The 12461-nt window shown below is 47.8% G+C and overlaps 1 protein-coding gene across 5 annotated transcripts in view; it reads left to right on the top strand.

Annotated features, from left to right (window-relative positions):
- SH3PXD2A (SH3 and PX domains 2A) overlaps positions 1 to 12461 on the top strand; it is a 329372-nt gene that overhangs the window by 236843 nt on the left and 80068 nt on the right. For 2 of the 5 annotated variants that reach the window (XM_074295501.1, XM_074295499.1), the window contains exons 7-8: positions 127 to 171; positions 7793 to 7924. In XM_074295501.1, the coding sequence (XP_074151602.1) occupies positions 127 to 171; positions 7793 to 7924 (177 nt within the window). Of the gene's footprint in view, positions 1 to 126; positions 172 to 7105; positions 7278 to 7792; positions 7925 to 12461 lie in introns of those variants that run through there. The other 3 variants (XM_074295500.1, XM_074295505.1, XM_074295502.1) reach the window with 2 other exon arrangements.

The following is a 12461-nucleotide window of genomic DNA, read 5'->3' as shown; positions in this document are numbered from 1 at the left end:
CTTACTTCCGTTTTTTGTCTTGAGGAGTAAGCCCCAGGCCCTTCTGGTTTGCATGATGATCTAACTGATGCTTTCTTCCTCTCTAATTCTGTTTCTCTGCTGCCTTTCTCTTTGGGGATTTGGAAGTATGGATGTCCAGCTGGGCTGAGTCTCCCAAGAGGGATCTCACAGGTATCATTCACTGCATGAACTGTATGTACTTGTGTAAGTGTATGGTGGTGTGCCAGGGTCCTGCAGGGATGGACTGCCTGCCAGCATGCCCCTGCAGGGGTTGCATGCCAGACTGGAACAATGACGTTTTCCTAAGGTTTTCCTAGGGAATCATTGCCTTCACTACTGCCACTTGCTTAATTCCTAGCTTTGCACTTTACCTTTAGAAGGCCTTCAAAAATGCATGTGTTTTCCTAGTCCTGAGACCCTTATTAGCATTAATAATAATGAATAATAATGCTGATGATAAAAAGATTGTCTTCATAGACTGTTTGAATTGAAAGGGACCTTAGAATATCCCTCTGGCCCCTCACATTTTGATCTCCTTTCTTTGGCTCATTTAGAACATCCTTGAAAGCCAGTCAGGTCATGAATTATTATCCTCATTTTGCAGAAGGCAAAGGCAAGGCCCACAGAGGTGTATAGTAATATGGTCAAGATGACTCAGCTCATTAATGGCAGAACTGAGACTGGAGCCCAGGCCTCCTGACTCCTAGCCTGAGACTGTTTCTTCAAAAACTGTTATCTTTGGTCACAGTTCCCTTTTTCTAAGTGGCTTGGTCTTTCCCTTGAGAATCTGGGGGAATCTCCCTCAGATTCTCAGGTAGAAAATAAGAAGATTTACACTCCGTCCTTTCTCCTCTCTGGGAAATCAAGGTGAGGTAAGATCCCATGAAGAGCATTTGGGGAAGAGGGAAACAACATTAATCTGTTCCATTTTGTAAGGTGAGGAAGAAGGGCCAAGGTTGTCTTTTTCAGGGCTGGGATATACTTTAGGAAATCATTTTCTCTTTTTTTTTTTTTTTTTTCTTTCTTCCTGTCCACTGATATTAAAAAAAAAAAAAAAAAAAAAAGGAAAGGAAAGGGACAAGGACAATGGAAACATCACGGAAGATTGTCCCAGTTGGTCAAAGCTACATATTGGGGACTTCAAGATTTCCAGAGAAGAAGCGGTCAAATCAGTCAACAGTGGAAAAAGGCAATAGATCTTTCATTAGGCGAGTACCTTCTCACCTATCAGGGAAGGTTTTTAACTTTAGGTACCTGAGGCTTAAGAAGAGTAGTAGGCACATAGGTAGCAGAGTGCAACAGGAAGACTAAAGTCTGGACACTTATTTACCTGGGTGACTTTGAACAAGTTACATAATCTCTCAGCCCCAGTTTTTTCTTCTGTAAAATGGCAACCAAAAATGCCATCTGTCTCCTAGAGTTGTTATGAAGATCAAGTTGTTATGAGGTAATGGTTATAAAATTCTTTGCAAACTTATTATTAATTATTATTATTAGACAATGATGCTTTGGGATCATTGTTACCTAAAAGATAAGAACCTTGTTGGATCTTGAGGGGACCGTTGTTACCCAAGGATAGGATGCTATTGGCTCTCCTGGGGCCAGCATATCTGGAGTGGTCCTGAATTTGGGTGTGATGCTGTTCAGGCCCAGCAGGTGGAGGAAGGGAACTAATGATCCAGACCTGCCTGTCCCTGCCAGTTCTTTGATTTCTCTTCCACTTCCTTGGTGTGACACACCTAGGCTGCACCTGAATTTGCAAGAGGGCCAGGTGTCTCATGAATTGGGAGAGGTCTGACTTAGGCAGATCCAATTGGTTTCCTACCACTGGTGTCACAGTTATAAGGATGACAATTTTGTGAGTTTGTAAGAGGGCTGGAAGCTTCTAATAAGGAATATCTTCAAGGTAAGAGTTTCTAGAGAAGGGAAGGGATAAGGGATTATCAGGCAGGAGGATAAGTACAGACAGCAGCCTGTTAAAGAAAGATGCTTCCTGAAAAAAAAAAAAAATGGGAGACTACAGAAGCACACCTTCTCCCTCTCCCTTTCCCCGTTCTTTCTACCCAGCAACACTCCTGCTACACCTACAGAAGTTCTAAAGACCTGGCTCTGTTCTGTGCAAGGTCTCATCCCTTGTAATGGAGAGTCCCTGGAGGCTCCCTTCTAGTCCCATCTGCACTATTCTCTCACTTGGACTGCCCCTAAGATGAAAGGGTTGGAGAAGGTGGTCTGCAAAATTCCTCTCTGCTGACAGTCAATGTCTTTCTTTCCTCTTCCCTGGGTTGGGCAGGAATAAAAGGCCTGCCCGGGGTCTTTGGAGGGTCCTTCATTCCTCTCCCTGGGAAAGAGGAGGGCTCTGTTGCTGTCCTGTGCCACGTCTCAGCCCAGCTGGGCTGTTCTCCACACAATGGCCGTCCTGATGTTGTCTGTAATGAAGTGTTGGGTCCTGAGCTAATCGCTTGGGCCGCTTCCTTTTTTATTCTCCCTTTCCATAGGCCAAGAGTGGAGGGACCTCAGGCTGTGGCCAACAACAATACATTCTATTCAAGAGACGTATAGTTTTTCAAACTGTGTCTTTGTGGGGCAGCCAGCAGTGGCCTGGCCCAGCTTAGGAAGAAAAATCCCGATCACATGACATTTATAGGGGCAGATGGGCTCTCAGGGGAATCTGGAGGGAGTTTCTAAGAGTTGAGTCTGTGCTTGGGGGGGGAGGGTACGCACGGGGGCCAGGAGATAGTGGGATTTTACTTGGGAGAGATCTTTGTAGAGTAAAAGGCTCATGGTGGTCATTTTGACCTCCTATAAAGAGACCAGGAATCAGGGAACCTGGATTTGCTTCCATTTAGCTGCTTTTAGCTTTGCTACTTTCACCCCCAGGCTTTAGTTTCCCCCCTCCCCAAATGGTTAATATGACCCTTAACTTGCCCTTCTTCACAGAAACATTGGGACCTTCATTTGGGGGGAAAAGTCCCATCTGAATACTGGGGACAGTTATAAAGAATGGTCACTATGGCAGCTTGGGTCATTGGCAAGAGTGTTGCATTGGGAGTCCTGTGCTGACCGACTGCCTCTGTATTATAGGCCAGGTCATTTCCTTTCTCTGGGCCAAGGTTTCCTCATCTGTTAAATCAAACTTAGCGTCACAGGCCCTGAGTTTAAATCCTGGGCTGCCATTTATTGGTCTGTGTGATCTTAAACAAGTCACTTAAACTCCATGGACCTCAGCTTCCTTCTCTGTAAAATAAGTGAGTTGATCCAGATGACTTCTGCCTCTTCTAGTTCTAGGATGTCCCTCCCAGACTAAAATCTACAGTCCTGTGATCCTTCCCCCAGCGACCCGAAGCTCTCAGGTGATGCTCCTTCACTGAGAAGGAGAAGTCTACTGGTATTTGTAGGATCAATGGGAAGGGAAGCACCAGGAGAACCCCAGCCACAAGACTATAGAGTAGCGAGCCAGGTTGTAGGGAATGAAGGTCTGGACCAGAGGGATTCATCAGGCTTCCCTGCAGGCAGAGTCCTACCTAGACCCTGCACCTTTGGCCCATAAGCAGAGCAGTCATTCAATCTCTGGACTAGTAGGCACCAGAATAGGACAGGTTCACTCTGCAAACAAGGGCAGGGCTATCCCCTCCCCAGGGCCCCAGGGCTATCACATCAGGCCCTTGCTGTCCCCTGCTTCTCTGAAAACCAGAGCCATCTCACCCATGGCCCCTCCTGTGCCCCAGCCTGAGCAGCATTCCAATGCTCCCATTACTGACTGGGAGGGAATCCAAGGTGGCCGGTATGGAATTACGTCACTGCAGACCGAGTAGTTTCTCATCTGGATACCTGCTCCCAGCTCAAGTATCCAGGGCCGCTCCTGCTCCATGCAGTCAGCATGGTGTTGGGGCAGATGCCAGAGCACTTACTTACCAAGGCCTCAGGGAGAGACAGAGACAGAGATAGAAAGGGAGGAGATGAAAAGCATTTATTAAGTGCTTTCTGCACATGAGACCCTGTGCTTATTTTAAGTGTATCTCTGTGGATATATGTGTGCACATTGGGATTGTGTATTTTAACCTCTGCCCACGTGTGTTTATGTGTGTGTTTACGAGTTAGTAAGTAGATGCATTCATAACCATGCTCATTTGTGGGCATGTTCTGAGTGTGCTTGTTTCAAAATTACACAAGTAGGCAAATCAGAGTGTGCATGTCCTTATTTGTGTATGCAGTCTGCCGAAAGTGATTGTGTAAAAGTAAATTGGAGCAAATATGAGTGGGAATGCCTTTTGTGAGTGCTCACTTGCATGTGTGTTTACAAGAGAGATCAGGGGAACAGTGGTACAAAGGGGAGACAGGGTGTCTAGCAGTTACTTGAATAGCCTCCAAGTAGTGTGCTCATCATCTGTGTGCTAGATGAACTTTTTCTACCTGTACCACAGAGGCTTAGCCCCTTGAAAGCTGAAGCCAACTTTCCAAAAAGGGATCTTTGATTGAAAGAATGGGGGTGGAAATGGTGTAGCAGAAAGCATAGTTTCCCCCTCTTATGTCATCCCGCTGCAGACTTCTTTGGCTTGGATTTAAACCCTCCTGATTTTTCTCCAGCCCCTACCCTTGCACTCTGCACGTGGCTTGATCCCCTCCAACAGCTTTTGTTCATAAGCATCTTCATTTTCTCTATTTTTTTTCTTTCCTGTTCCTTTCCCCACCCCATTCCCTTTCTGGAGCTCAAACTTCCAACTAACCTTCCTTCCAAGGAGCTAAGCACAGGATTCTCTTTCCATATCACCTAATGATTATTTTGTCTTTCCCAGACACCCCCAAAAGACAGGTGCTTCAGACCCTTATATATTGAAAGTGAATTTTTTTTACACTATGTAGGTTGTAAGAGGAGGTCCCACCTGTTTGCCCATCTGGGCCAAGACACTCCCTAGAGACTATAAGAGGGAGAGTGTCTTTTTGCTCACCATTAACCCCTTTAGGCTGGTAATGTTCTTGCCCCATGAAGCTCCTCATGCTCCAGCCTCAGTGGGAGGTATTCCTTCCTCATTCGAGTAGTGCTGTCCAGCTGGAGAAAGGGGAGACTCCAGGCCTTGTCTTGGAGAGGGAGGGAGGCTGCCAGAGCTGTTGGTTACATTTCTTCTTGACATTTAATCACAGCTCTGGAGTGCCTTGGCCTGGGTTCTGTTCCAGGAATACAGTCACTGTACGTGTGCACACACACTCACACACACACACACATTTTCCTGGAACTATAGTTCTGTAGTTGTGTGGTCTTTTTAGCTGTGGGGTATTGTGGCCTATTCCTGGGGGTCCCCCCCCATTTGGGTGGCTCCCAATCTGTGGGATCTTGCTGGTCAAAAGAAGATTCCTTAGGGTAGCTCTGGTATTGCAGGTTTTGACCATGGTTCTCTAGCCCTTTGTGGAAGGGACTCAGACTCCCCATGGAGAAGGGCTCTGGGGTCTGCTTGAGGGAGCAAACACCTGCCAGTAAAATGAGCCTGTTAAAGAAAAAAAACAAGGCAACATATGGGAAGGTGGCGGAGCTAGGGCACGAGTGGCTGGGCCACTGGGAGAGGAGTTTGGAGAAAAGTTCAAACACTGCTTAAAGTGGGCCAGACAGGGGTGATGTTAGTGCTGGCGGCCCCCTGTCATTAACGGCCCAGCTTGGGCATGTGTGGCTTTCTGTAAGGGCCCATCCCCTCCAGACTCTCTGTAAGAGCTCTCAGATCTCAGGAGAGTAGGGGAGTACCACCCCCTGGGGGAAGTGCAAAGCCAGAAGGAGCCTCTTCTAACTAGGGTGTTCCCAGCTGGGCAAGTCCAGTTTACATCCCTTTCGGGAAGTCTTCTCCAACCACCTTAGTCCTCATGGAGGTCTCCTTCCTATGAATTCATCACATTTAATGCATCTCCAACTCACCATTTATTGAGCACTCAGTTTTTACAGTCTGGTCTCTCCTATTTCATGTGCTTCAGTCTCATCTGCCCAACTCTCTAAGTCCCTAAGTGCAGAGAATAGGCCAGTATTCCTTAGCCCAGTGAAATCGCCAGTGTCCCTAGTGATAGTTTTATTCCAAGGCTGATTCCTGTTGATTGTATGAGGGATTTTAGAGACTATTTTGTCTCTTTCATTTTACAAAGGAGAAACGGAGGTCCAAGGAGAGGAAGTGAGATGTTTAATGTCACAAAGAAGGTGAGTGGCAGGACCAGGACCAGGGTCTCCTCATTCCCAGGGCCAGACTCTGTTTTCACTCTCTCAGAAACCCAAGGAAGAAGATGACCAGAGCAAGGCCTTCAAAACCACTCCATTGCACAGATTCAACTTAGTTCCCATATGTGTGTTGAGAAAGGAATGGTTCCTTCCTTCAGGTAGCTTAGAGTCTTGTTTGGGAGAGATGTGCATGAAGAAAAAGCAGCAGTATCAGACAGGCCATGCTAGGTGCCAAGGGAACGATGGAATACCTTCTAGAAATGTTGAGAGGGAGGGAGGATTTCTGTGGGTTAGAGAACCCTCCTGGGAAGAGGTAGGACCTATCTTCTGAGAGAGGGGTTTATCCCCATGGGAGTGCTCCTGGAGGTCTGAGTGAGGAACTTCAGATCTGCCTTACTTCCCCTACCCCAGCCTTAGTCCCCAAATCCTGGAGCTTGCAACAAACCCCCATAAAAGAGATCCGAGGAGGGAAGGAGCTGTGGCCAAGAGCTTTCCAAGCATGCTGCTGGGGGGGGAGGGGGGCTGGTCATTTTGCAATGGCCGGTCCCAGCGTGAAATCTCTTTTGGCAGAGGGACGGTTGGGAAGGGAAGAGGGAGCGGGCTGACAGTTGGGCAGACCTCTGCTTTGGGGGCTGGGTCTTGGGTGGGAGTGGAGGTGGGGGAGTGTCATTGTACAAATAGCAGTAGAATATGGGGCAGGGAAGGAGCCTTGGGTTTCAGTGGGGAAAGAATGCAACCGAACTTTTGGAAATTTCAGTTTGGGAGGGCGGGAGGAAGGCAGGCTGTTAGTAAGACTCTGGCTCTGGAACTTAGTTCTTCAGTTTCAAGTAAACAGTCCCCCAGCCCTCCCTCCCCTCCTACCCCTCCTTCCTTCCCTCCTTTCCTCCCTCCCTTCCTCCACCCCCAGCTCCTCATTCGACGGGGCTCATGTGTTTCTATTTAAGGGCTGCAGTGTAAACCCAAGTGATTGGCGTCCTCAGCCCCCTCTTAACTTCCAGCCGAAGCTTCAGACAGCTCCAAGAGAAGGAGCTGGGTCTCTGAGGGGAGAGCTGTTTATTTTTGCTGGAGTTTGCAGGGGTGGGGGGAGGTGGGAACCCTTCTTTCTTTCTTTCTCTTCTCTTCTTTTTGTTTCCTTTCCCCCCTTTTCCCACCACAGCCCCGAATGCCTCCCCCCCACCCCTCCCTAGATCTCATGTTCAACACTCATGAGGCCAGCCCGGAGATTGTGGAGCTCGCATTCGGAGACTTATTTTCAGACTCCTTTAGGAAACTTTGAGATTAGCTAATTCTCTGCGGGACACTTGGAGATCTGCTTTCCCTTCTTCTCCTTTCCTCCCTTCCTTCTCCTTTCTCTCTCTCCCTCCACCCCTTCCCCCTGCACTCCTGCTCCCCAATGTCCCCAGGCCCCGCTGCACTGCGGGCCAGAGTGGGGCATTTCTATATGGCCAGGCCTTTGGGATTATGCTGTGAGCCCCAGCTGCCCGCTGATTGGTCTGGTACTGGCGACAGATCGGCCTATCATGAGTCGGATGGACAGAGGTCGGCCACCCCGTGGAGCCATGGCTGGACGCTGGCTCACCGCATGCTTTCTGCCCTCACCAGGTGCCGACGTGAACTCGGAGCCCATGATCCTGGAGCAGTATGTGGTGGTGTCCAACTATAAAAAGCAGGAGAACGCCGAGCTCAGCCTGCAGGCCGGCGAGGTGGTGGATGTCATCGAGAAGAACGAGAGCGGTGAGACCCTCCCTCCCAGTCCTCCTGGGGGGGTCTGGCTGTGTCTGCTTTCTCATCTGAGAGTCACTGTTTTTGTTCCCCCTGCTCCCCTCCACTCCCTCCCCGCCGGCCGTCTCCCTCCCTCCTCCCTCTCTCCCTCCTTCACTGAAGCTATACATTAGCTCCATCTGGTTCTGTGCTTGGCTGTGGGGGCTGAAGTTTCACCCTGTTGGTTTGGGCCAGAGGCCAGAAGGTTGTCTTGTGCTGTAAGAATGTCTCCCGGGCTGATGGAGTAATTAACCGGCTCCCGTTAATGGAAAGCCAAGGCAGCATCGCTGGGCTGAGGTCCCACTTCCAAAGACTGACCAGTGAGCAGGAGACGCTTCCCCCTCCCTCCCTCCGTGTCTCCCAGCCCCAGGGTGGGGTTGGAGGTTGAGCTCGGAGGTCCTTTGAGGGATGGCATCCTATATGTAGGTGCCCGGCTCTCTGGGGATCCTTCCCTCTCCTTACCTCTCCTCCTGGGACCCCGTTTTTAGCCAGAGCCCAGCTCTGGCATGGGCAAGCCAGTCTGTGATCAGTTAATCAGCAAGGAGGCAGAAAGTAATGCATCTTAGTTCTTTGGTCAGGGGTCCGCCGTACCCCTCAGCCCCCCAGAGGGCTGGAGCAACTGCAAGTGTTGGCAGCTGACCAGGTCCCTGTCCCACACTAAAGTCTTTACCAGGCCCCAGGGGAGGAAAGCCCTATAGAGATGGTAAGGGGAGAGGGAGACCCCAAGATCCCTCCCCACTTTGTATAAGTCCAAGGTCAGGGTCACTAGAGGAAGCAGGGAGGTCAGTCCCATGGATGTCCAGGAAATGGTAGAGAGGAGGCGGGGGAAACGGGAGAGCCATTAAGAGCTTTCACAAACTAGGCCAAAGTACATATTGACTCAGGAGCAAAAGTCACTGTGGTGAAAAGAGAGAACTGAGAGTCAATAAACCTGATGGGATGTGGGGGTCCGTCACCGCTGTGGGCACACAGTCGCCGAAGGCCAGGCTACTGCGGGGCACGACTCAGGTGGAGTACAGAGAGCTCTTTCCCTCAGGCTGGTGGCAGTGGATTGACTTTCCTGGAAGTTTGTCTGAGGAAAATTCCTCAAGAGCACTGGCATTTTCAGAGCCCTGTCCAGGAGCTATTCATCCCTCTCCACTGCCCTCTGGGGTTAGGGATGGGGAAGATTCTATCTCCTCCCCAGTCTATATGACCAGTACAGTCCCTGCCCACAAGGGAACATTCAGTTCTATCCCAAGGGCCTCTCACATTTTTAGAGCATTTTCTGTTTTATCGCGTCCTTTCACATTCATTCTCTCATTTGAGCTCATAATCCTGTAAGATAGCAAGGCAGAGCTGCTTCCTATATTACACCATCGAGGTGACTTGCTTGGGGCTTTGGTGCCTGGACTAAAAGCCAGGTCTCCTGATTCCTATCCTCAGGGGTCATTCCATCACCTTATGCTGTGGTTAGGGGATTCCTTCCCCTGCCATGGCCTGCAGTAGGGAGGGTCTGCTCACGTTGAAAGAGGAAAGGGAATGGACTGGTTGCTAATGAAGAAATTTGCCTTGTCTCGGAAATTCCTTTATAAAGTACAATGTAAAGGCAGAGATGTATAGTGCTTTAGACTTGACTTCTGAGGACAGTGCTCATTTGTGCCACAGGTATCCTGATAGGGAGATTAATTATAAAAATAATCATTATCATTTATTTTAATAGTATCATTATGATTTATATTAATAATATTAATTACCATTTATATGAATAATTGTCATTCTTTCAATCATTCTTATTTAAATTGATAACTGTCATCATTGTAATTTCTGTCCACCAATTATAAAGAATTTGAGGTTTGCAAAGCATTTTATCTATGTTATCTCATTTGGTTCTCACAACAACCCATTTTAAAGAATGGGAAAACAGGTTTACAGAGCTTAAAGGAACTGTCCATGATCGCAACAGCTTTAAACATCAGTTCTGAGCAATGTTTTTCAGGATAAACGTTGAACAGGTAGAAAACTTCAAGGAAGGCTGCCCAGGACAGGGAAGAGACTCAGTATGAGACTTACATGAGAAGTAGCTAAAAGAGCTGGCTATTTTAGCCTGGATTAGGTGGGGACATGGTCATAGTTTTCAAATATATGAAGGTAATATGGATTCAGATCCTGACTCATGCCCTTCTGTGTAAAACAGGTGTGTTAGACTAGATGATCCAAGGTTCCTTCCAGCCCAGAGATCATGATCCTGTGATCTGTAAGGTTCCCATGTGGAAGAGGTGCAGCATCAAGAAGCAAAGGTGGGACCAATAGGAAGACAGATTTCAGCTCTATTCAGAGAATAACTTCCAAATAACTAGAGCTGTCCAACAATGAAGCAGGCAGCCCCGTGAGCCAATGAGCATCTTCTGTCACCTAAATATTCAAGTGAACACTTAAGTATTGACTTAAGGTGTTTAAATAAAGATTGAATGACCAGTAGCCCAAATACTCTAGGGAAAAGTTTCTTGCATGAGAAGAAGGAGAATTTTGAAATTTCCTTCCCAGCTCCGAGATGCTGTGATTCTATGAGTTGATATAGATATTACCCTCACTCCCCCCCAGAGTGTTGGGGTGGTCAGCAGTACTCAGAGAGCCAGCAGGAACTACAATGGATGGATGGGAAAGGGGTTCTTATAAGTGGCTGGAATAAATAGTTAGAGAAGTCACAGAAAAAGTCCTCTCTGGGGTAAGAAATTCTTTGGAAGCATTTTACAGGGCCCTAAGTACTCTTCATATGTCACCTCCTTGCTCCGAATCCCCTGGTCTATGAATGGAGCCTCAGTATAGATGAAATAACAGTGTGGTTCATGTGGATTCTGATTGGAGATTTGCATCTGAATTCCTGTTCTCTTACCCTCTTGCTACCCAGGTGATTCTGGGCAGGCCAGACTGTAGGAGCCTCAGTCATTCAGCTTATGAAATGGGAATAATAATGTCTTGTCTGGTAGAGGGTGAGACCAGATGAGACCTTGATACCGACAACTCTCCAGCTTGTTATTCTCTCACACAACCCCTGGAAAGACCCAGCTCCGAGTCCTGGATTTAGATTTTCTTTGTTTTAACAGGGACTCTTCGTTTTCCCTGCCCCCATCCCCCACCCCAGTGTTTTTTCACATGAATCATAGGAGCCCTGGATTCTTTGTTCTACCCCGGTAGTCTTTTGCTGACATGCAAGACGAGGAAACAGAGAAGGAACTTGAAGCTTGGGCCAGAAAAAGGACCTCGTGCAGGGAGGGATGGGGGTTCCTCCTTGTGGGGGCCACTTCTGACCAAGAAGGTGCACGTGCTGCTGTGGGTTTCTGTAGATGTCTTCCTCCTGTCTGTGTACATTGATGTGCAGTGTGTGTGTGGACACTGTCCCCAAGCTGGACTCTGAAGGCCTTGTGAGCCTAGCAGAGAGCTGGTGAACAATGGCCTGACTGTGGTGGCTTTGACCTTGGGCCGGGGGGTGGGGGTGGGGGGTGTTGAGGCATTTCCACTAACATTGTTGGAGCCGGTTGTGGAGCAAATGAGTGAAATCCTGCCTTTTCCTTGCTTCACTTTGTTCCCTTAATAACTCCAGAGTTTTTTGCCCTTTACCTTCACCACTAGATTCCAAAGAGCTCCAGCCATTGAGAGCTCTTCTGCTGGTATTTCTGCATCTAAAAATTCCTCTCTGCATCTTCAGCAAGAACCCCTGGGGTATGCAGGGTAATGGAGTTTGTGACAGGTTGATGCAGGTTGCAGAAGAGATTTGATGTAAAAAACACAAAGTGATTCAAAGAAATGCCCTAGGGTCCCAGATAGCATTTTTGGAAGCTCCAGATTGTGGTGATGTGAGTCTGGAGGAAATCCAGGTTAGCTAATTCTTGTGCAAAATGTGACATGGAGATGCGGCTGAGTGAGTGACCTCAGGGCCTAGGATGGTACTTCTGCATTTGGTAACTGCATAAAATACTTGTTGGCGGATTGACTTTGAAAGAGTAGGAGTAGTTCAGGGGGGATCTGAATTGAGCACATAGGCCTAGATAAAAATAATATCTAGCATTCATTTATATGGCACTTTAAGTTTTGTAAAAATGGTTTATATACCTAATTTCATTTGGTATTCTCATTTGCATATGGTGAAACTAAAACAGGTTAATTCACTTACCTTGAATCACACAACTAGTAAGTATCTGAGACGAGTTTCTGACTTCAAGTCTGGCACCTAGCTGGCTTTTAAAATGGAGCCTTTCCAAACAGAGGAAGAGCTAATTTAGATTTTTTATTGCCAGATTCCAGGGGTACTGCTGAGTAAGTTACAGGTAGCCAGAGAAAGTGACCTGAAATCACAGGATGTATCTGGGGCCTGGACAGAAATAAAAAGGTATAAAAGGTATAATACTTAGTGGGAAACCAATTGCAAACCCATGTTCTGCCTCAGTAGTTTTCCCATCCTGCAGAAGCTCTTTTCTGCCTTGGTTTGGATCCATCCCTAAGATGAGTGACACCCCTCGGAGTATGGCTT

This window comes from Sminthopsis crassicaudata, chromosome 2 (genome assembly GCF_048593235.1).
Source record: "Sminthopsis crassicaudata isolate SCR6 chromosome 2, ASM4859323v1, whole genome shotgun sequence".
Lineage (NCBI taxonomy): Eukaryota > Metazoa > Chordata > Mammalia > Dasyuromorphia > Dasyuridae > Sminthopsis > Sminthopsis crassicaudata.
The sequence above is the reverse complement of the archived record's forward strand: the minus strand, read 5'-3'. Positions and strand labels throughout refer to the sequence as shown.